Source organism: Podarcis raffonei, chromosome 3, assembly GCF_027172205.1.
Source record: "Podarcis raffonei isolate rPodRaf1 chromosome 3, rPodRaf1.pri, whole genome shotgun sequence".
In the NCBI taxonomy this organism is placed as follows: Eukaryota; Metazoa; Chordata; class Lepidosauria; order Squamata; family Lacertidae; genus Podarcis; species Podarcis raffonei.
Window position 1 is genome coordinate 43,086,953 of NC_070604.1, and position 24,444 is coordinate 43,111,396.

A 24,444-nucleotide genomic window follows, 5' to 3' on the forward strand; every position below is an offset into this window, starting at 1 on the left:
AAGAATATCATTTCCCTGACACTTTTATGTAAGCTTGCATACTGCTCTGATGGCACTAGATGGCACTAGTTACTAGTATTTGCTCTGCGGAAAACAGTGTTTCCTTTTAACAGCAAATTTGGTGGTCCAGTGTCAGCAAGTAGAATAACTAAACACTCCAAACAAGATAGAGAATTCTGAAAATTCCTGAGAAATAGAGAAAGAAAAATGTTGCTGTTGGCTAAAAAACAGAAAAGAAAAGGAACAGAATAGCCTCAAATCCTTTCGTGCATGCACATACACCTACCATAGGAACAGAACATTAGAAAGTCCTGTTAGCACTACTAAAAGTCTACTAGATAATTAATTTGCTTGAACAGGGTGAATAAGAAGACTTATACCTATAAAATAACCGGATTGAAGATAAAATCAGTGAAAAGAGCAGGCAAGAGAAAATACTTAAACACTCCCTATTAGCCTGGAAAAGGCACAGAAGGTAGCTACTGAAAATAAAATTTTTGAACCTCAGGCTTTTTAATTCCTTTGCATGCTTTAAGTGGACCTGTGCCAGTCCTGATACTTCAGTCTTTGTAGTGCTACAGCGTTATGGCACTCAGGTTCACAGCTAACAATGTAGTTGGAGGAGAAGAAATCAAATGCCCCTCTTTGTGGTGTTAACTCCTGGGCATGGGACTGTCCTACTGCCTTCCCCCACAACAACTACTCTGCAAGAGGCTTAGTCCTCTGTCTGTGGGTCTTAGAGGCCACAAGCTTCTATTGCTAGAAAGCCAAAAGAAAGGACCCCCCAAAACCCACAAGTACTAAGATCCTGTCAATAATTTTTTTTAATTAAAAAAAAACATAATTTGGTAAGACTCTAAAACACAAGTTGTGCTAGATTTAGAATGTGATCCTTCCCTACCCCCATGTTGAGGTTGGGTGTGTATGTGTCGTGTGTAGATTTCTCCCCACCATCCTCTGCTGGCAGAGAGGAATGCTACTGGTGAGGGAAGCTCTACTACAGCGAAGGAGCGTGGGTGGGAAAATACTGCCAGCAATTCTCTTTATGTTGGCCAGTGGAAATCCCTGCAAAAGGGGCATTCTAGGACATTGGATCCAAAGCCAAGGAGTCCAGCTACATCAACCTAAAGTTGGCAGATCAAAAACAAAGAACTGCTCCCCTCCCCCCGCCCCGCTTTCTGTCCTGGCCAGTGCAAGAAGCAGTGGTCAGCCACTCTGCACCCCCTTGTTAGAATTCCTGTGTCCTTTGAATAGTACAACTGTAGACCTCTCCTTTTTATTTTTATGCCTTAACTCAGGAAAAAAATATTGTGTGTTCACGTTCACATTTACACTGATTGACCCAGAACTGCTCTCAACTGCTTCCGTTCAGCCAAAGTTAACACACTCAAAAGTCTACTTAACTTACCTTTCTTCTCCGAATTTTTGTTCCCCTCCATCCACTTTCCTTTGAAAGCTTCACCGTCCTGTGTAACAAACATAATTTCATTCCTATTTAAAGAAATGTCAGACATGTAGACTTGGCGGCCATACACCCATCGGCACTGCTTCAAAGGATTGTTGGCAGATTTCCAGCAAAAGACCTAAACATTTGTGGAGTGTGGGGTAAGGAGAGGAGAAAATGAGAGCAGTTTACACATTTCTGCAATAATTTATCCCCCTGCCTTCTTTAATTGCTTTAAACTAAATTCTTTATGCACGAAGAAGCTACAAACGTCTACTCCTGCTTCCGCAACATATATGGGGATTTGCTCACCATCTGTTTTGTCCTCATACAGTTTTACACAATTTTAAGCAAGAGTTGTCCTGCTTCCCTAAAGCAGGGGTGGGGAACCTCTGGCCCACGAGCCAAATTTAGCCTGGAATAGGTCCCAAATTGAATTCCCCCTAACCATGCCCACCTGGCCCACACCTGATGACATTCGTGAGAGGTATGGGGCAGTAAAGATGCTGCTGGATTGGCTGTGTGGCCAACTTCCTCATGATAAACTCTACTGTGCATCAGATCCTCAAAGAAAGCAGCTTTGTCAGCAAGTCCCCCACCACCACCACCTGAAAGTTTGCAAAATTTGTTTGCTTTTTCAGTCTTAAGTAAAAGTGATCAAACTGCCTCACAGCTGAACAGCAAAAGGTTTTCGGTAGACAGAGATGCAGACTTGATCTAAGGGCCGAACTATGTGTGACATTAGTCACATTTAGACAAGTTTGTGTGAGGAAAAAGCCAGAGCAGATGAGGAACGCTTGATAATTTTGTTTGGTCCATTTAAGCCAAGGTCCCTGATTCACACTTCCTGGACTAATCGGATCAAAACACAGTGACTGGCTGAAAAATTGTGTATATAAAATGTATATTTTAGGATAAAATTCATTCAAAATTACCTATTTAGTAGAAAACTATACAAAAATACTAAATTTTGTGTGTGCTTATGTTTTTCATTTGCAGAAGATGCAGAAACAGAATGGAATGGACTTAAGAATAAACATTTGTAAATCTGATATGGACTGAATAGACTGATCTGTTCATCCCTTGGAGAGGCATTACACGTCACTACTGCAAACAAATACATTTGCATTTAGTGACAATGCATAACTAAGTTACATGCTACAAACATAAAGTGGTTTCAAGGTATGCCTTTACACTTTATAAAGCGGGCAGCAGCACAGTACTGGTCAACTTACTCTTCCCGCTTGGTCCAGTGCAAGGATACAAATCCTCTGGCCTCCATTTTCCTTAAGGTGTTCAGGAGCCACTCTGTAGTCCAAGTAGCCTCCACTAACAAGAACCTTCTTTAGATTTAGTTGCCTGAACAATCACAATACAAGGAGAACTTCATTTACACAAAATACACACAAATCAGAAGTGTAAAGAAAATGAAACTTTTATATAAAGAACAAACCTAACAACTTTACTGTTAAAGAAGCTACAAATAAGCAACTGCCACCAGACTATCACAGATGCTAAAACCATTATATTGACCTTAGGACAAGATTTTACCCTGCCCTCACAAGATTTTACCCTGCCCTCCTACATATTGCCCAATAGTTCATACAAACCATGTGACATGTGAAACATATTTGCCACATACATATGTTAGAAAGATATATTCATAAAGAACAAAAATAAAACCCGCTTTGCATTGTAAGACATCATAATCTATAAAGAAGCACTGAAAAAGAAGCAAAAAAGGAGGAACGTACTAAGCTGGGAGTGGGCGCCACTACTGAGAAAGCCATCTGCCTGGGTCCCTGTAGCTTCATGTCTTGCAATGAAGGAACTGCAAGAAGGCCCTCAGAGCTGGACCTCAGTGTCCTGGCTGAACTAACAAGGGTTAGATTTTTTTCTGAGGAAAAGCACTCACTTGGAAGCAATCTTCTTGCATTGATAGTCGGTGAGCAAATAGATATCTCCTCTTTCAGTAACACAAACTGTGGCACCATCACTTGCAGCGACAAAGGACATAGTAATGTCTTTGTGATGCAGAGCAGAGACTTGGCGAGGTGAAGTTACACACTTCTCTCCGTTAGGATCCAGCAAGTATCCTACAATGTAAAAGAACACCTTCAATGCCAACTTTTTCAGACTCATGATTAATTGGCCCAATAGTTTTCCTACTCAAAAGAATGACAGAAACAAGTGCTGTCAATTCATATTTACACACACACACACACACACACACACACACACACTTAAAACTTCTGGAGCATCAAAAACTAGTTTATAAATTTAGGTCAACATATGAAGCTGCTTTACACTAAAGCAGTGCATTCCCTGCCAAAGTACAGATACCGTATATACTCAAGTATAAGCCAACTTTTTCAGCATATTTTTTATATATTTTATATTTTTTTATGCTAAAAAAGCCCCCCTTGGCTTATACTCGAGTGAGGCGGGCGGTGGCAGCAGAACAAGGAGTGAGAAAGGAGCCCTTTCTCGCCACTAGTCCCACCACCCACCTCTCGCAAGGGCAGGCAGAGGAGCTCAACCGGGCTCCTACGCCTGCTCTTGCGAGCAGCAGAGGCAGCGGCTGAGTGAAGAGCGGCCCAAAAGGGCTGCATTCAGGCTGCTCCTTCTTCCTCCTCCTCCGCCTTTGCTGCTGTCGGCAGCAGCAGAGGAAGAAGCAGCCCGAAAGGAACCCTTTCAAACTGTTCCTTCCTCCTCCGCTGCTGTGGGTGGCGGAGGAACCAGCAGCCCATGAAATGAAGATTTACTTTTTGCCAGGGGGCCACTAGGGGCGCATTGGAAGATGGCCGACAATACCATCTCTCCGACCCACACGGGGTAATTAAGAGGCTGTTATGGGAGTAGGCAGCCTCCCTTGTTGCCCCACGGAAATGGGGAACACTGCCCTTGCCTGCTGTGCCCATAAATCACCCCCTAATTCGAAAGAAGGGAGTGAGAGCACTAGGCAGAATGTCCCCGTGTGGACCTCTGCTCTCCTGGATGCTGTCTCTGATCGCGCACTAGCTGCAGCAATTTGGAATAATTAATTACAAAAGAAGCAAATGCACATATTTCAAGTGAAGAAGGGGAGTGAAGTCTGCTAATTTAAGTGACCTCTGCGAAAGAAGACGACGGGTTGGAGAAACAGGAATATTTTACGATGAAGATACACCAAAGGCTGGGTATGTTGACAACGGGACTGAATGGGGGGGGGGGAACCTTTTTTACTTTCCTTCTATGTGATTTACAAGAACCCCTCCTCATTAGAATCGTCAGTTGAACTGACCCAAGCAGGATGATAAAGGTCTGTGTGGAGATAAACTTTAACCAAAAGTATGCTTTATGGAGATCGAGAAGCAATAAGAGCTTTTGGAATGGCGCAGCAATTAATTCGGAGTCGCCATCTTGCCAAAAGATTTATAGCCGGGAGGAGGAACGGACCTGTTTTCAGACTGCATTCCTGGTGAATCTCCTCAGAGGTTTTGAGAAAGGAGGCAGATTGGTGAAGATTAATGACGCTAAGACTGTTTTGATGTATGGAAGTGATGTTATATGGAAAACGTCTGGATATGGCTACTGGGTAAAAAAAAAAATATCCACGCAGGATTACAAACTGTTCTAACCAGCTTGTGGAGACTATCAGAGGTCACAAAGAGCAAAGGGAAAGGAAAAATATATGAAAATAACAACAAGAGATGTGGAAAAACAATAAGAAAGGACTGGATTGTACTGTGAACATCATAAGGTTAGATTTGTGGACATTAAAACAGCAGTAAGAAGCAAGAAGTTGATTGGATCCCCTTCGGAACTTGAAATATGGGTACCCCCAACAAAAATTTAAAATTCGGCTGTGTAATTTGGAATTTATGTAATTTGGTTTGATTTGATGCGATTGGTCGGTTAATAAAAATTATTCTTAAAAAAAAAAAGATTTACTTTTTGCCCCTATATTATTCTTTGCACTGAAGTAATTTACCATTTTACCTCCTATACACTCAGCCTTGAGGTGCTTTTGGAGTTCTTCACAATCCCTTTGTTTTAACAACCCTGAACAGTTTAGTATTGTCAGGAAACCTAGCCACCTGACTGCTCACCCTTAACTCTAGATCATTTATGAAGCAATTTAAAAGGCACAGCTCCAATACCAGTCCTTGGGGAACTCTACTTTCGACATCCTTCCACTTACGAGAACTGTCCATTTATTCCTTCTCTCTGCTTCTTGTTACTTAATCAGTTCCCAATCCTCAAAAGGACCTCACCTCTTACTCTATGACTACTATGCTCACTCAGGAGTATTTTGTGAGTTCAGATGCCAAAGCCAATTTAGAACATTTCACTCTATGATAGGACTCTATGTCCTCACACCAAGCATTTTCACATTGTGCATAAAAATTACACCATGCAATTTTTGTTGTAAAACAAATTATGGCCTCTGCGTGTATGCATTTTAAAGAAGAATTTCAGTATTGGCAGTGGAGACAGAGAGAATAAAGACAGCTAGCAAGTTGCCACAGGGTGGAACAAAGAGTGCTGTCCAATCTTTTTCCAGTTTGAGCTTTTAACAGCATCATTTAGACTAAGGGGAGGTAGGGTCTGGATTCAGTTCAGCAAGCCACAGGCAGTGCCTCCACCCCCACAGCTTTGGTTTCATTCTGGGTGATAAATCGCTCTGTTCTGCAGAGAATGATCTCTAGAGAACACAGAGAGCATTTTATCTCCTGTTTTGGAGATGAAAGATCTCTCTGGCTGATTTGAGAAAGCAGTCAATCTTTTCTCTGAGTGCTAATCACCACAGCACTGAAATCAGAGATAAAGCTCTTCACTTGGCTCTCTGAGAATACATTGCAGGATTTCCCCTCCACCACCACTCAGGGCTGGAATGGTGAGGGGCAGAAATGCCAGGATTGTGCAAGTGTGCATGCATGTTTGCGTGAGAGAGTTTGACTTAACCATTCTGCTTTAAGGCATTTTTTAAAAAACTTCTGTGCTTTATCAGTAAAACTGACAGTCCAGCATTTACTAGTCAGCAAACCAACCATGCAAAGTATAAAATACAAAGTCACAGGCTCAATAAAGCCAATTATTACAATATAAGCTAGCATAACAGGTTTAACAGATAGGACAATATCCAGATATTTTGCTACCTATTCTGAATTCTAATAAATTAAGAGACCTTGTCTCAAATTTTGAGATAGCCATGTGAGCTGATAATAATCACTTTCCCCTTAAGATGTCCCTTGGTTTTGCGAAGGAATAAAACTCAAGTTCACATCATTTGCCCTCTAAAATGTTTAGCACCAAAGGAAACGAAAAAAGACTTAGCTGGTCCACTGTAACAGAGGATGCATTTGCTAAGTTCACTTATTCTTGTTGAAAAATGTAAATGTATTGACAAATAACAATGGGTTTTTCATATGAGTGCTGTATATTGAGGTCTGAATCCCTAGTACCCAAAATACATTTAACTTTACAGTCAATATATGAACTCCTAAATAGTCACTGGTGCAAAATACAGGTGTTTGACAGAGGGAGCTAATCTTAGTAAAGCAACAAGGAGATTTTAAGCTGCTTCTTAAAGGAATGGCAATGTTTTGTTTAAAATAATCTTCTTCCCCCAGCCATCACCTTAGATGTAAAACTCCCTCTCTCACCTAGCTGTCCGCCATTCAGTCCTATTGTGTATACCGCTTCTTTGGTCCATAGAACAGTATGGAACCTGCCTGCAGCCACACCAATCACTGTTCTGCCTTTAAGATTTTTTGCTTGAACCTATATGAAAAACCCAAACATACACAGGTGTTAGTTTTTATTATCAAGTATTTACTACTGTGCTCTAGCTATTGACAGAAGAGACAGCAATGTTTTTATTTAAAATAAAGAAATAAAAGCAATGTAACAATACAGACTACAGTTAAAAACACGACAACATAATCAGTGCCAAAATACTTAAAACCACAATGGCCGGCATCATAAGCCATTCAACACCAAGAGGAACAAAATGCTTTTCAGCGTGTGCCAAAACTGTAACAGAGTCAGCACATGTTTTATTTCTAGAGGAAAGGTATTCCAGAGGATGGCATCAACATGGAAAAAGCCATGACAACCAGGAGGGCTTCCACTGATGGTGATCTCAGTGGCAGAGCAGGTCCTGAGTTGTTCAGAGCCCTGAATGTTAATACCCAAACTTTAAACCTGGTCCAGTAGCAAACTGACAAGTAGTGGAGACTCTCCACCATCTTCTAAGTGAAAGTCACTCGGCAATGTCTCTTGAGTTTCAGGTGTGACATAAAAATGGTTCTCTTCTACCTGGCTTTTAACAGTTTCCAATGGCCTTCAGGTTGCTTAAGTTGTTACAGGCAGTTTTCATAGGTGCTTTGCCACAGTGTTGCAAGCACCATTTTTTTTTTTGTAGTTTAATGTTTTGTTTTAGCAGCCTGATCTGCTCACTTTTAACAATGAAATCAAAAGCACACAGAGGTTTGTATGGGAACTAGAATAGGACAGTGCAGTAAAAATACTAAGTGTGTATCCTATAGCCTTGAAGACACTTTGAAACTGTGTTAGTTTGAACTGTTCCCCCCCCCCCAATCCTAAGATCTTGAGATCGATAATACAATTATTAGTTAGGTAACTTTTCCATGATACAGTAAATTTTTATTCTCTCTTTGGAAATTCCACCTGCAGTTTCAGGTCCACTGCTCACTTTCATTGATGCAGTCCCACAGAAAAAGGTAGAAATAAACCACAGCAAGGGATCAGCTAGTTGGCCACTTCTTGGCTGAGACCAGGGGTAACCACCTTGGTGTGCTCCAAGTGTTGTTGAACTACTACTTCCATCATCCCCAGCCAGCATGGGTGGTGGTGAAGGATGATAGGAATTGTAATCCAGAAACATTCAGGCTGCTCCTAGTTTAGACCGCCATGCAATGCTGCCAAGTACTGTTGAAAAATGCACATTCCTCATTTAAAGGATTGTGTAGGCTACAAATAAGTCACTGCCATGGAGTTGTCCAGGTGATTAATCATCTGATGTTTCTCTTAAGCAATCTGAAATATTTTTTTTCCAGCAACAGCAATAGATATCATCTATCAAGCAGCAGCAGTATATCTAGCACTGACCAGCATGTACACATGGGAACATGTGCACACATCCATCCCTAATTTACAGGCATGCCAAAACTATCCAATTATTAAAAATACCATTTTACCTGTCTGGGAACATTACAATTAGGGGGAGGAGGAAGAACACCCAGCTGATGAAAAGTATTCAGGCCAAATGTATATACACATCCATCTTCTGTTAAAACAAGCGTATGATCTTTCGCTGCTGCCACCTGAGAACACTGGTGACTCATCAAGCTTTCCACAAGTCTGGGAATCTAAGAGAGATTAAGAAAATATTGCACCTGTGTTTCAGACATGCCTCCCTCAGTCAAGACGTACATCAACTTTGTCAGGAACAAAGCAAAACCATTTCGTAAAATATATTAGGTGACACACACAAACATCTCTAATAAAAAGATCCAGAAGCTTTACTATTTATATGCACTAGAATCCTGCAGGCTTAAAAAATTATTTCCATTTTGAAATATTTATACACTTCAGCTGGCGATTATAGCTGTTCAAAATTTGTGGTCTCCACTAATCATGCTTCAACTGATGGCAAAAGTTTGAATCCATTTAAAATCAAAGCCACTTAGGCTGGATCTAGACACATCAAAGAAGTGTTCAGTTAAACACGTTGTAAACTGAAACAGGGAAAACAGGAAGAGAAAAATGGCACTCCACAGTGCCATCTGGTGACAAAATGTTATATCGCATATGCAACGCATATAAACTGCTTTTTCTTTACCAATCTACACATATAAATCACTTTTTCTTTACCAATCTAGCTGAGTCCTCAGTCACTCATGGTTAAACTCAAAACCAACACAACCCCCTTAACCAAGGGATCAGGAGAATTTAGTTTATTTCTTGTGAAATTAAAACAATATGTTATCCTCGAGCATTGTTCCAATTTGGTTTAAATATGGCATAATTTAGAGGGTACTCAGTTGAAAATCATAAGCAATATGATTTTCAGCAACACAGAACTCTGCAGAAGATCTGAACATGAAACAATTTGCATAGACAATGATGCTTTTAGCTCTCTTGTTAAAACAACAGCTGCATACTGCACTAAAGTAGCAGCTACTTCTGACAGTGTGTCAAAAGCAGTTTTTGAAGCACTGCAGGGGAATTACTTAAAATTTTAAAAACCCTGTGTATGTACAAAAGATGGCTCAGTGGGCCAAATACAATATTTGAAACCAGTTTCCTTTTTCATAACCTAATAATTTGTTTTAAAATACCAAGCAAGTCTGTTCATCACCATGACCCAAGCGTCCTCCTTGACCATGTCCGCATGTGTATACTTGTCCTTTTTGGGAAAGAAACACGGAGTGAAATTTACAGAGCACCACCTAAAGGAGAGAGAGGAAAACGTCCTTAACAATGTTACTTGAGCTGCATCATGAATTAACATTACTTATTATCATCACCATGAAGTAATATATAACGAACTAACAAAAGGAGCAGAGAAAATTCCAGTAATTAAACCAGATTTTCTTCGGAAAAGGAAATGCTGAAAGGCGTGTACTTACGCTAACAAACCAACTGATGAGACTAGAGAAGATGCTGAGGCTGCTTGCTTTCCTACCCACACCAGCTATTGAGATTTAATGCCAGGTGTATTGAGAGAGGGTGGAAGAACAGAAGCAGGGAATGGGCTGTTTCTGCTTTGTAAGTCACAGAAAAAGAGGGGAAGAGGATGGAGGACAGAAGTGAAGCAAAGACACATGATCAACTGGGATTGTAAGGTCTAAGACCTGGGACTAAGCCCTATATTTGCTTTGAAATAAATGCTTTGAAAGGGGGGGGGGGCTTGAGGGAGTTTACCATGCTAATCCAGCATGTTTTGATGTGTATATATATTAATTACCTGTTTAATATAAACGCCATTCCTAGGAAAGAGATCCACCAGCTCAGGATGATGTTTACTCTGTTGACCACCATGTCCCAAAGTAAAATTTATATTGTTTCCCCAGGTGTAGACATCTGTGGGATCTAACACAAAATCATGACTTCCATTTGAATCCTCATTCACATATGCACACGATGCATTATTTTAAATGTACATCTACTTTCTGTTGAATGGATTCTTTCCAGATATCCTGCAAAACTAGGCAAAAGGCCTAGAAAACGCAAGACTATCAGTTTTTTTATTACAACAAAATTACATTTACATAGTTTAACATAATCTCAACATTCTCAAGATATATATGGAAGAGAACTAAGTCAATGAACATAGCTTAAGTACCAACAGGCATGCATGTACACACACAATTTCAATAAATGTAGGTTCAACCTGCTGTTTTAAGGTACGATTTAGGCCCCTATGGATTCAGAGAGGCAAACCCAGCATCCAACACCTAACATTGCACTGCACTTCATAAAACATACATTTTCTAAAATATAGCTTTTTTCTGCCTGTTCAAAATATATTTATTTCTTCATGTTCAAATCTGTACAGTAGGTATCAGTAAGCATAATGATCCTCTTATGGTGACATACCTGTATTCTTAAAAATGACATGGGCTGGTCTGTCCTTCATTACAAGATCCAAAGCAGACAAGCCTTCTTTATCCTGCATATACAAGTTGACACCATGCTGAGAGCAAAAGGAGGAGAGAAAGAGGAGAGGAAGTGAAAACTGATAATCTGGTTTCTTTTCTTATTTCATCCATCTTCTAATCTAAATTAGCTCATTCATATTTTTATAGGTGTCTGAAACCTCCAATAGACTCATAAACTGAAGCACCATCCTGCCGAGACACAGGTATTATTGGTGAACAGTTTTTTGTTTTGGTTGGGGGATGAGGGACTCCCTCCAAAGATCAGATTCATAGTCAGACGATGGAAGGGCGCTCCTTCTACCAGCTGAGGCACCTCTAGATATACCACCCAGTTCTCCTCAGACGGGTCTAATGTGTTATATGCTGTGAGCTGCCTTTGAAGACAGCTGATAGGCTAACTTTATGTAGGCACTGGGCACATATCTTGTTGAGCTTAAAGGGGTCCACTGACACATGATCTGCGTAATTTTTTCTCAAACTTGGGTCCTCAGATGTGGTTGGATTACAACATCCATCATCCCTAGCTAGCAGGACTAGTAGAAAGGGACGATGGGAGTTGTAGTCCAACAACAGCTGAGGAGGCAACTGATCTATGAGAAAGATCCTGAGAGAGGCAAGCAAAGGCCACCTCTGCGCATGGCTCAGCTGAATGATCTGCTTCTCTCACAGGGCCTTCTGCCATCGAGTGCTCTATGGGAAGGAGCGTGATAATTACGTGTTTATATGTATATATTTTTATTGCATTGCATTAATATATTTCCTTATTTGTAAGCTGCCTTGGAATTATTTGGATAGCTAGGTAGCTCAGTTGGTTAGAGCATGTATCGTGAAAAGAGGGATATAAATAATTGTAACAAAAAAAGGAAGCAAGAACAATTCAAATTGTGGCTAGTTACTTTTAAAGCCCTACACCAGCCTTGCCCAACCTGGTGCTCTTCAGATACATTGTACTACAATTCCCATCTGTCTCAGGAGGCACAACTGTGTTGTGAAATGCAGTCCAAAACATTTGGAGACCAGTTTAGAGAAGACTAACAATGAGAACCTAGAACTGTTCTTCAGCTGAAAACAACTTCAAATGGATCAAAAAGAAAACAATGAGACAAACAGACAAAAACCTAGAGCAAACCTGAAGCCATCTGTAGTTCACCTTGCCTCCACCTTGCCTGCAATGGCAGGGAATGATTTGTTTTGACATCAGACTCAAACATTACACAGAAGGCTTCCTGTTAAGATTTTCCCCCTACATATTACTCAACAGAACAATCTAGTTTGATTTTATTTGAACAAACCATGACAACCTGATAAAAAGATATGTGCAACTGAAAGAATGACCACATGGGATTTGGCAGAAGTGGGCGGTATTCTATCAGCGCAAGGATTTTCACTTGTGGTTACTTTCCTTGCTTCTCCCCACATTCCCTCCCCAGGAGAAAGAACGTTCTGTTGCACAAGAATAAATGCTTGCACTAACATAAAGTTCACCTGAGCACTACACTGGGGTCCATCCAACTGCTTATATACAGTACAGTCTGATTTTGCTCAGCGCTTGGTTCCTAAAGTCATGAGGCCAAATGCATATTCATAACGGAACTATGAATTGGAAAATACCAACCTTCAGTAGCGACCACGCACAGTCTATATGACCATAGAAAATGCCACGGTGCAAAGCTGTCCATCCCGACTCCTTGTCTTTTGCCAACAAATCCACTCCATTTGTTTCTATCAGCCAGTCTAGCACCCCTTTCTTACCACAGGAAGAGGCAAGATGAAGGGCGTTCCTGCCAAAGATATCCTTGCTTGTTGCAGCATTGTAGCAGTGAGAAGTGAGGAAGGCCTTGATTTGGCCTTCACTCCCTTGAGTTATGACAGAAACGATATCCAAAGCATGCTGCAGTGATCGACACTTCAACGTACAGTCAGGCATCAAAGAACTCATCTTACGCTTTACTGCACTACTCCACTGTATAAGAGAAACCCCTGTAAAACACACACAAGGGAACTCTGCTTTGTGCCCCTTCTTCACAAGAAAATCATGATTTAGGTACAGTCTTTATTCAGTTGCAGAAAGCTGCCATGGGAATTATTGTGCTGTTAAGGCTTGGCACTTAAAAAAATAAATATTTTCATCGATATAAATTCAAGAGTTCATTTCTTTATCTACAAAATACCGCATTATAGTCAAGGAAGAAAAATTTCCAAAAGGCAATAAAGGTGTGAGGAGGGGGATTCCCCCTCCACACTGGCTAGTTCTTTCAGATATCCATAATTGCAAGGGAGATCTGCAAGAAGAGAAATGGGAGAAAAATGAGATTAGGAAACGTTCTGAATATCAGCAACTGTGTTTCAAGGATTTATTAATTGACTGATTATTTTTTCCTGGCCTCCCTCTTAAAGGAGATGAGGGCAGCAAAGAATGGACAAAACAAAAACAAAACAACATCTTAAACAATTCCAATACAGATGCAAATTGGGAATTTATGTGAAACTCCACTCCGCCCCCATCGCTCACTGGCAAAGAGAATACTATGTTAATTGTGCTAGAGCAAACAGACATCACATTGACATTTTATTTTCAACTATGCCAGATACAGGAGGAAGCACAAAACATTTCAATAGAAAATTGAAACTCTGAACTGGATTTCTAAGACCAGAAAGATGTTCTGTGTTCTGCAGACACTTCATTTTTTACCATTACACCTACCCCTCTCCCCCATCTCTTTGGAAACCCTCACCCTTCAAGCATTTTCTTGCACCACCCTAGCAATAACTAATCATACAGACACACAAGCTATGCCTGCTTCTTCTTCGTGAGCCCTCTCCATGGGAGGTCTGGAGGGGGGGCAACACAAGAACAGGACTTTTCTGTAGTGGCTTGCCGTTTGCGGAATGCTCTCCCCAGAGAGGCTCACATGGTTCCATCTTTATATACCTTTAGGCGCCAGACAAAAACTATTTTTTATAAGCAGGCCTTTGGCCTTTAATTATCTGTGGCAGTGACCTTTCAGAAGTGGGATGTTTTTAATGTATTTCTCTTTCCTCTTGGTTTGAAAGCACAGTATCAATGTGGGGCTCATTGTCTGTGTTTGACTGTAAGTCGCTTTGGGTTGCCCTGAGCAAGATAAGGTGACTGACAAATTTAATAAATAATAACATAATAAGTACCAACACATTTTTTTCTTAAAAAAAAAGATATGGAAATAAACAAGATTTAAACTACATGCTTCTATTCTATTTATACATACATTTAAGTATATTTAATCTTTGTCCCAGGTACTACATATTCACTAACTAATTTACTGACATATTATATGAACTTGCTTTTGGAGATATACTACATCCATACCTTGTTTGCATTTTTATGTTGTCAAGTTAACTTTGTTCATCACTGCACTGTTCAAAATTTTCATAAATCACATGATGCTCAGGCAATATTAACTCCCCCTTCCAACTTTGGCTTTCAGACTTGAGCAACAAGTGACATACATATAACTGAACATACAACTGAACTTATAGAAAACAGAAAGTAAATCCATCTCAGTATCTTATGCTTTAATTGCTTTAATAAAGTATCTCACTCTATGACTCCTAAGTCTCAATAATGTTTAATTTGTTTCAAAAAAGATACTGTAGAGCTGGAGCAAGTTCATAAATGGACAACTAAAATGATCAAGGGGTGAAACAAGTTCCCTATGATGCAAAGTTACAACATTTGGGGATTCTTAATTGAAAAAAGAAGCAAATAAGGAGGGGCATGATAGAAAGGCAAAGATGATGCACAGTATGGAGAAAACAGATAGGGAGTTTTTTCTTCCTCTCTCACTATTAGAATTCAAGGATATCCAATGAAGCTGAATGTTGAGTGATTTAGGGCAGACAAAACAAAGTACCAAGGAAGCTGCCTTATACCTAGTCAGACCACTGGTCCATCAGTGGCTCTCCTGGGTTTCTGACAGAGGCCTCTCTCAGCCCTACCTAGGGATGCTGAGGACTGAACCTGGGACCTTCTGTGTGCAAAGCAGATGCTCTAATACTGAGCTATGGCTCTTCCTTCAAGCACTTCTTCACACAGTGCTTAGCTAAACAACCACAGGATATAGTCATGGACACCAACGTGGACGGATTTGGAAGAACAGACAAATTCAGAATGGCTACTAGCCATGATGGCTATGTTCTGCCCCCACTGTTGGAGGCAGTATCCCTCTGAATACCAGTTTTCATGTAGAAGAAACAAAAATTCAAATGCTGAATTAAAATTGAGTGACCAAAACTGCAAAGCAATCAAGAGGCTATAGCCAGACATGTAACAGAAATAGACTCTAACTAGGGACTTTTCTTACTTGCTCATTACCAGCAGTTGTGGCTTGGTGCCTGATGCAACTCATCATCATATTTGTTTCAAGTTTTATATGGTCTCTGACTTGCCCTGCCTCATATTTCACACACTCGTGTCCATTTTTAAATATGACACCAGCATGTAAACACACACACACACACACACACACACACAGAGTACCCATATGGGATTTCATGCAATTGGTGTTGTATTTAAACTAAGGTGCCTATGCACATGTAGACACCTACAAACAGGTTTAAATGTGACACTAAGTACATAAACCTCACACGGGTAATGTTTTCTTTATGCTTCTTTTTATGCCTGGCCTCATGTTTAATCAGGCAAAAAGGACTTGGGCTAAAACCTGTTCTTTTTAATTTTTGAAGTGATATGTGTGCTTACTGATTGCATTTCACAAGAACCTGCCTTCACTACTTTTTAATGTTAAAGTGTACTTGCAGATGAAGTTGCTCTGTGCATCTGTCTGTAAGGCACCAGTACCCCCACACCCTGTTAGCCACTACACTAGCCAGCTCTCAAATTATGTAGGCATGTTGTTGGCATCCATCTGTCTTGAGAGACAATGGAAGAGTGCACCAACGGGGGTAAATTCAAACTGCTGGAGAGTTACAGTGCCTACTGTTGCTGTAGAGACCAATATGGGAGAGAGATGTTTTATTGCAGCTGGAGCAGATGAAGGTGTCCAGTTTCACTGTTACAGATGCACCATGGCATTTTTTTTCTCTGCTCTTCTCCCTGTGGTCATGTAGGCTTATATGTATTTATTTATAAAATTATAAACCACTTGATTTAAAAAAATCCATGGGCAATGTAGAAATAACATTATATATAAGCACGGCTAACATAAATTTTGGTAATTTTCACTACAAACTCTCAAACTTCATAATTAGTGTTGATTTGGAAATATTTCACCCCATCAACTATGATATTTTCAAAGAACCACTGAGTCTTATCATCCTATTAGAGGAAAAGGGCAGAATATCAAATATTGGTTATATAACCATCAAATACTTGAAGTGGAACCAAATTATCAAATACCAAAGACAGCCTGTGAATTTGCAATGAATTATATTGTATATTAATAATTCACACACACTCTGTAACATCTGCAGCACTAAGATTTATAATGGCAAGCATATTTTATCACTTATTTCAATGGCTGTCAAGTTAAAACTTAAATGCCTCCCTTTCAAAACTATACTTCTCATTATGGGGGGGGGGGGGGAGTTTGAAGGGACAAAACATACAGCTAATGTATTGTAACTGCCAAACTCCACAAACCAAAAGTGGGTTAGCAGCACTTACTTAACTTGTTGAGTTGACAGTAAAGGGCACAGAGGGAACAAACTGGAAGGCAGGACAACATTAGTCAGAGTACTATTTAGGAACTTGCTATAAAAAAGTAAACTGCTGACATCATGAAGCATTTTTGACTCAGCAGTTCTCTCTTATCTGTTGCTTCACAGGTTGTGTAATAGTGATAGACAAATTCAACATGTAAATGTTGGCTCACATATCTGTTTCACTGTAAGCCAGCCTGCATTCCTTGCCAATGAAGTGGGCAATAGGTTATTATTTAACAGTAATATATCCACATGTCATGGAAATGAGCACAAAACTAAAAATCTCTAGGTAAGACACATCAAAAAGAAATCTTAATACAAAGCAGAATTCAAAGGATCATGAACATTAAAACGAAAATGACTATCCAAGCAGATCAGGTCATGGGGGGGGGGGGAATACAAGAAAGCTGAATTCCAGCATTTACTGGAAAGTTATGATTCATCTCAAATATGATCAACACCAGATGCTTCCAAAAGGTAGGAAAGTGTGCATCTAATAATTTAACAAAATACAGGTAATCTCCTACATTGACAGATGTAGAACTGAAGCCATACTATCCATGTTCAGAAAAGCCTGTCATAATTGGTGCACCAACTGAAGCTGGACATAGGCACTCTTAGCCATTAAAGTCACTTGGGACACAAATGTCAATAATGTTCTAGAACAACCTGCAAACTACAAACCTCCAAGGGGAGGTAATATGGTAATAGGAAAAAAATAGGAGTGGCCAGTCATGCAAGAAAGACTAGTAATATTTATTTGTTCTAATGTCAAACAACAGTATGCTATGTACCAGCCCCACAGTCCTTTCCACCCATTAAAGGAGAGAACCCAATTTAAAGTGTCAACAACCATGTAACACAACAATATAAGCAGGCATTGGCAAAGACTCTACCCCCCCCCCCCACAACCCCCAGATGTCCACAAACAACAGCAAGGGTACAGTGAGGAGACTGTGAACAAAGAAGTCTCTGATCAAACCCCAGGCCATTGCAGATCCCAGGAAGTCAAAAAGCAATACCAAATAGCTTCTATCAATGCAAGCTCTTGTCCTATAGAAGAAGCACTCTGGAGGAAGAGATATGGTTCACTAGTAAAACATGTGGTTTCCATACAAAAGGTAGGAGCAGGTAGAACCGAGAGAGGCTGCCATTTGAAAACCTGTAAAGTTGCTGCCAGTCAGTGTAGGCAATTCTGAGCTAGAAAGACCTACGGTTTCACTCAGTACAGGGCAGCATCCTATGTTTCCTTAAGGCTGAATTCTCAGTAGTTATTAGTGCACTTGCTTATATGGCTTATGTTATGCTTCCTTCAGATTGCTTGCTCAGTTGAGTTGCCAACTTGGAAGAAGTAGAATCTTGGATTGGACATGCTTACAATATTAAATTCTCTACTCCTTTCTTCTCATGCTTTTAGGCTTTTGACTAGGGAATAATCAAGTAGCTAAGGTTTTGCCTTTAGTCCTTTGAATATTCAAGTTCAATAAAAAGGAGACTTCCAAAAATCAGCACGATATCTTCATTCCCAAGGAGTTATTTTTAAATCACTGCTCTGAAACCACCACTACAGCTGAGCTGCTACTCTCAAGACATTCTGAATTACAATTCTCATCATTTCTACTGGCTAAACTGGCAGGAACTGAGAGATGGAGTCCACCATGCATGGAATGCACAAGGTTTGGGGGAAGGCCATTGTAAGGAGCAGTTGAAAATGGCTCAAGAGGAAATAGACAAGGTGTGCAGGGGGATACAGAAAAACGCTGGTTTGATGTCATTGTCTCCAAATTTGCATTTAATACTACCACCCCATCACTACTTGGGCAAGGTGCTAGATAAGGTGGTAGTGGGATAGCTTCATGCATGCTTAGAAGAAACAGTGTATCTAGACCCGTGGTTCCCAATGTGGGGCACACACCCCACAGGGGGGCAATTTGATTTTTAAGGGGGACAATTTGAGAATGAGTTATTAATAGTTAATGGCCTTTTAGGCTTCCTCCATGTGAATAGGAGTTCACTTTTTGAATAATAAGAATTATATGTCATGGGGGGATCAGGATTTTAGAGATGCTTAGGTGAGGCAAGGCCAAAAAAAGGTTGGGAACCACTGATCTAGACCCATTTAAATCTGCATTCAGTCCTGGTTTTGCAATCAAAACTGCCTTGGTCACCCGGTTAATGGCATTTGTTAGGGAAGTGGACAACCCTATTGATATCAATACCCTGCTCTAGATGCAGTTGCACTCCCCCTGGAAGAGCAGGTTTGTAGTTTGCAGGTCGCTTCTAGAACCATTATGGACATTTGTGTCCTAAGTGACTTTAATGGCTAAGAGTGCTTATGTCCAGCTTCAGTTGGTGCACCAATTACAACAGGCTTTTCTGAACAGGGATAGCATGGCTTCAGGTATCCATTCTCTGTCAACTTCCAGAATAGACCATTGTAATGTACTTGATGTGGACCTGCTGCAAGATGCTGCAGTCAATGTATTGATGTGAGCAGCAAGTTGGATATGTATAACTTTTATTCTTCAACTGACTGCGGGTCCAATTCAAGGTCAAATTCCATAAAAATCAATTATCAATGCAATATTGAAACAACAAAAAATAAAATAAAACAATGAAACGTCATAATTCATTAACAGACTTGGGGCATCTTGTGAACATTTCAGACCTGATGTACACAATCAAGATTTAGAGGTCTGAACTCTGCCTATACAACCAAGAACATTAGATTCCTTTTGCTCACTGTATTGTCAGTACTTTTCTTTCTAAGCTGTACATTCCATTAAACAGAGATGACCTGCTCTGCTAGTGTGTATGCAATAAATTATCCCACAATCAAAGTAAGGAGAGCAAGGTGTTCCTGACCTAGGCAGTGTAAACATTCAAGGGGAAGGTGTCCTCAGCATTATCTGTCAGAAATAAACCGTCATGCAAAACGGCCTTCAGCATGTTGCCCTTGGAACCAATGAAAGCAACACTACCCAATGGAGTTTTGCAGCAGAGTTCAAATTACAAATCCTATTAGCAAAATGTTAAGGAACCAGAGGGTACAGTAGTGGCCCTGAAAGTCAATCCTGCAAACTAGGTGTAAAAGCATCCAGAAAATATATTTCCATATACAATTTCTTCTGGGGGGGGTGGAGAGAGAGAGGGAGAGACAGACAGACAAGGGACTCTTTCCCCCTATATAAAAATACAGGTGTCCAGCTTCAGTTTTCCTGAAGTGTGTGTGTGTGTCCCACCCCACAGATTGCCATATTTTATTTTTCTGGCAGAGCTTCTGCAGTCTGGGAAAAAACCAACTGCATGGCGAGGAGAAATGCAATCGGTGCAGCTCTTCCGTTCAACGCCTGCCCATACTGGGACCGTCTGCACCTGTTGAATTCCTACCTGCCATGCAGCTGCCAGAAGCCCCCAGGCCACTGCCTGGGTGAGGGTCGGAGGTGGGGGGGTGGGAGGCTGAGGGACGAGGTCGGGACGTTATTTGATGCCTGGCTTCCCTCCCGCCGCCGCCCTCTCCTCCCCCCATTTCCCCCAGCAGAGTCTTTCCCCCCCCCCGCGCGCGCGCGCAGCACCTCCCCCCTCACCAGTCGCTAGATGAATGGGCTGGGACGGTCGCAAGAGGACACGCGCTGGGAGCCGCGCAAGCTCATCCTCAGTGTCTCCGAAGGGCTCCGGGCCGAGACAGAGCGACTGACGGCGGAGGGGAGAGAGCGGAGCCCAAGACAGCCAGGGAAGGAATCGGCCACGGCTGCAAAACCCTCACAGGAGGAGACGGAACAGGGCAGGTTGAGGACAGCGGAGCAAAGGAGCGCGCGATTGGGCGAAGCGCTGAGTATCGAGAGCGCCTATTGGCCGGCGGGAGCCAACGCTCCGGCTTCTGCCTCGGGAGCCAGAAGCTGTAAGGGGCTGACGCGCAATAGGCCCTCTCCGGGCAGGAGGGCGGGCGAAGAGTCCCCCAGGAGGAGAAAGGGCTGAGGGACGGCTTCCCTCGCCGAGTCGCCGCCGCTGCAACCGGTCGGGTTGCAAGCGAAGCGTGCGGCGGCGGCTGTTTCCCCCGAAGCGAAGCCCCTTTAAATAGCTTTAAACTGCCCCGGGCGAAGCAGCAATTCGGAGAGAACGCAACCCTGTGCGTGTTTGCTCAGGTGCGGAGTCTGTCAAAAGGCGACTTGCTCTTCAGGCTTGGGCTGTAGTGAAGCACTTTCGCCGTTTGATGCGAAGCCGCCCCTTCTTCTTTCAATGGGTGTCGCCACACACACACACCCCACACACCCCACAGGGTTCAGATCAAGGTGCAGAGAGAGGATTGCAAACTTCCACTAGCTCGAAGGAAACCACGAAGGCTAACCTTAGGAGCTATAAAACACTCTGCTAATTTTAACCGGATTTCTTTGGTGACCTTCTTGGGGGGGGGGAGATGACTCATGCAAAATGCGGACTGCATTTGTAGAAGGAAATCGTTGGTGGCACACAGCGGCCACACCCTCAAGCTTTTGGTGTTGAGCCCCGGCAAGAGCTTTTGAAAAGGCTAACGAGAAAATTAGGAGATAGGGAGTGTTTCTGAGGTCAGAATTAGCACTGGGATGTAGGAGAACAGACTGTGGAAATAGATCGGAAAAATGAAGCATCTGTGTATAGCATCAGAGGTGCTTTTCCGATGGCTTTAAAAGACCCGTTTCAGCTATTTCGGTAATCTTTGTTCAAGGTTAAAAAAAGATATAGTACAATAGATATCAAGCCATGGCGAAAATCACTGGGGTGATAATTATTTTTGTTTTTATATGCAGAAAGACATGCACAGAGCAACTTGTTTCATGCCATAGACCGCATTACTGGGAAACCAGAGAGCATTTTAGGTTAATGCACAACTGTGGAAGAATCCCTCATTCCTTGATGACTTTGCAGGCGAATGTGTGAACGGATTTATCTTACTCAGCTTATCTTTTCAGCAGTGCCAATTGCTGTGATATTAAAATCAAAGCTATAGTGGCACACTTGGATCAGTCCCATGCATGTACATCACTTCCTTCAATAAAGCCTATTAATTTTGGCCAATGCTGTTGATTAAAGATAAATCAATCTAGATTTATTTATGTAAATAGAAAAGGGAAGGTTTGATGTCTTGTTTTCCTAAGTAAATAAATACTGTTCATTTTACTGTTCAAATTTCATACCTCTCAGTGAAGATATCAACCACACCTGCATATATGATCATTCACCCTCCAGCATTTTTATTATTTATAATTTATAATTCCCTGTCATCTTTTGGATCATAAGAGGCCCAGTCTCCGGCCAAGAAATCCCACTGTTGTTTATGTTAAAAAAATGGGGCTAATCAGAGTTTTCAAGGCCAATAAGGTAAGGAAGGATCTTTGTAGATGCTTAAGCAATTAGTAAGGAAAAATTCATTTTTTGCCACTAGATGTCACTATTGAGATATAGGTCCTCAAATTCACTGTTGATGAAACACACCAGAGTGTTTGGAATTGTTAAAAATGCTTTTTAAAAGTACTGTACCTGTTTTCCACTTTTAGGTGCAGAACTAAAGTTAGATGCTATGGGGGGGACCCAGCAAAATACAGTATTAAATTTATGAACACATTTAATTTGCCATTCCAGCATATATTGAAAAAAGTCGCCTTTCCTGTTAGCACCATACTCATGCTAACGTTGCAATGTTTGCCACTTAACCACTTCTCTGCAACCATACTTGCTGAGCTAGCTCAAAAGGATGAAAGCATCTCAATTTCCCCTGTCACAAAATATTATAGATTGAGGGTTGGGTAATGTGATATATCCACACAAGAGAAGCATTAGCTTGAGAAAAGGTCCTCTGAATCCTACACAATAGATTAATAGCTGCACAGATATTACATGAAGACAACCTGAAGGAGTTGCCTTCAGTTGTGCAATTCTTTATCTCCTTGATAAAGATGTCGGATGTCAAGAAGATAAAGAATTACACAACTGAAGGCAACCCTGTATCAATAGGTTTATAATGCTCTATGTTTTCGATGTGCTATAAGCTGCCCAGTGGGCGGGGTATAAAGAAAATCATTAACAGGAATATGGAGATGTCTGGGAGAGTGGGAATTACTTTTGTTAATTCAGGGATCCAATTAACACTAGTGCATACTATATCAATATCTGGCCAATGTAACAACAATAATTGGCCCAGTGAGATGGAATGAATTATGACCAGCAATAAAAACCACAGACTCAGAATTGTAACTGAAATGAATCAGTCATTTTACTGGTGTAAAATGCTTTGAGACAATAATGATATTAGCATCTTCACTGATGACTTTCAAGTGTTGCTCGGATATCTTTTTATGCTGACAGACCTATGCAGTTGTCCAAACTTTCTTGATCAGCCAGTCATTTTAATTATTATTTTAATTTTTTGTAGTCTATATTTTTTATTGTATATACTGTTATATACTGCCTTGATATTTTATTTAAGTTGGCAGCAAGCAAATATTATAATAAATAAATATGACATTGCATGAAATAAAGCAACTTAAAACAATATGGTAGAAAATAATATATGTATTGTTTAATAATAAGAGTAAATCATTAGTTTAAAAAGGGCAATTGCATTAACAAAGCAATCAAAGTCAGTAACAAAAGCCCTCACCCCATCTAGTTGTGAAATAGAAGTTATAAATTCACAAGCATATCCGCAGGTTGGAATAAAGTTCACAGTTACCAGTCTGGGGCAGTACATATTGTGCTCTTTGCCTAAGCAGAGCAGAGCGAACTAGCCAGCAGGTTGCAGGAAGGAGTGTGAGGAGACAGAAAATTATTCTCTATACACTTTATATTGATCAGGAACTGAACCAGGAGATGGACTTTCCCATCTTTAGCATTAATGCCATTCTTAATGTGGCCCTAAGACTATGAATTGCCAAAATCAAGCGGGAATGAGACTAATGTAACAGGGACCCTTGCTTGATCAGCAAGGCAACTGTGACACACAGCAGCGCTGATTTTCCAAAACATGCCATGGTTTCTCCTTTGTTTTGGTTTCATGGCTGTTGCCTTCTTCAGGTAGATAAGATCTCATAATGCTGACAACCTTGGGTTACCTTCCAATCATATCATCCTGAAGGATGCCAAGGTCTCACGTAACCAGCAGCGAAGTTGACTAAGCGGCACAAAAGTGACAGAGAGTTACACATGCCATCTATTTCATGGCTGCTGTACTGTGTGCTTGAAGTTCGCTGTAGTTTCAGATTCTAGAGACCTAGCAAGGTCCATTTTAACAACTTTCAACTGCATATGTTTAGGACCCAGCTGTAACAAGATACATAGTGATCTTCCTGACCCTTTCTAATTACTCCTTGCTGAACATCTGCCCAGGAATGCTGTTGAGTCTTGAATAATTTTCCATCACCTCTCTGCACCACTCATATTTCACCTGTTCTCTGCTGTGTTGTGCCCCTAGCTGTACAGATGGAATTGGACTGAATTAGGGAAGTCCCAGGACATAACATGATCCTGGGTGATCATACCATCAGACAGTGTCATTCATTTAAGTACACGGGGCTTAATTTTTGCAAAAATGGTTTTATGGCACATTCATTTTGAGGCAATTAAAATTTAGTTTTCAATCACCCACTGTGGCAG

At 41.0% G+C, this 24,444-nt stretch overlaps 1 protein-coding gene across 3 annotated transcripts in view; it reads right to left on the reverse strand.

Annotated features, from left to right (window-relative positions):
• The window catches only part of IBTK (inhibitor of Bruton tyrosine kinase), a 46,621-nt gene extending 25,994 nt beyond the window's left edge, over nt 1-20,627 (reverse strand). For all 3 annotated transcript variants that reach the window (XM_053381359.1, XM_053381358.1, XM_053381356.1), the window contains exons 1-10: nt 20,403-20,627; nt 12,731-13,397; nt 11,054-11,150; nt 10,422-10,546; nt 9,793-9,903; nt 8,650-8,820; nt 7,093-7,210; nt 3,360-3,540; nt 2,680-2,803; nt 1,409-1,583 (exon numbers count right to left, since the gene is read on the reverse strand). In XM_053381359.1, coding sequence (XP_053237334.1) covers nt 1,409-1,583; nt 2,680-2,803; nt 3,360-3,540; nt 7,093-7,210; nt 8,650-8,820; nt 9,793-9,903; nt 10,422-10,546; nt 11,054-11,150; nt 12,731-13,054 — 1,426 coding nt within the window. In that variant the 5' untranslated portion in view covers nt 13,055-13,397; nt 20,403-20,627. The remainder of the gene's footprint in view (nt 1-1,408; nt 1,584-2,679; nt 2,804-3,359; nt 3,541-7,092; nt 7,211-8,649; nt 8,821-9,792; nt 9,904-10,421; nt 10,547-11,053; nt 11,151-12,730; nt 13,398-20,402) is intronic.
• Nucleotides 20,628-24,444: the final 3,817 nt, after the last annotated feature.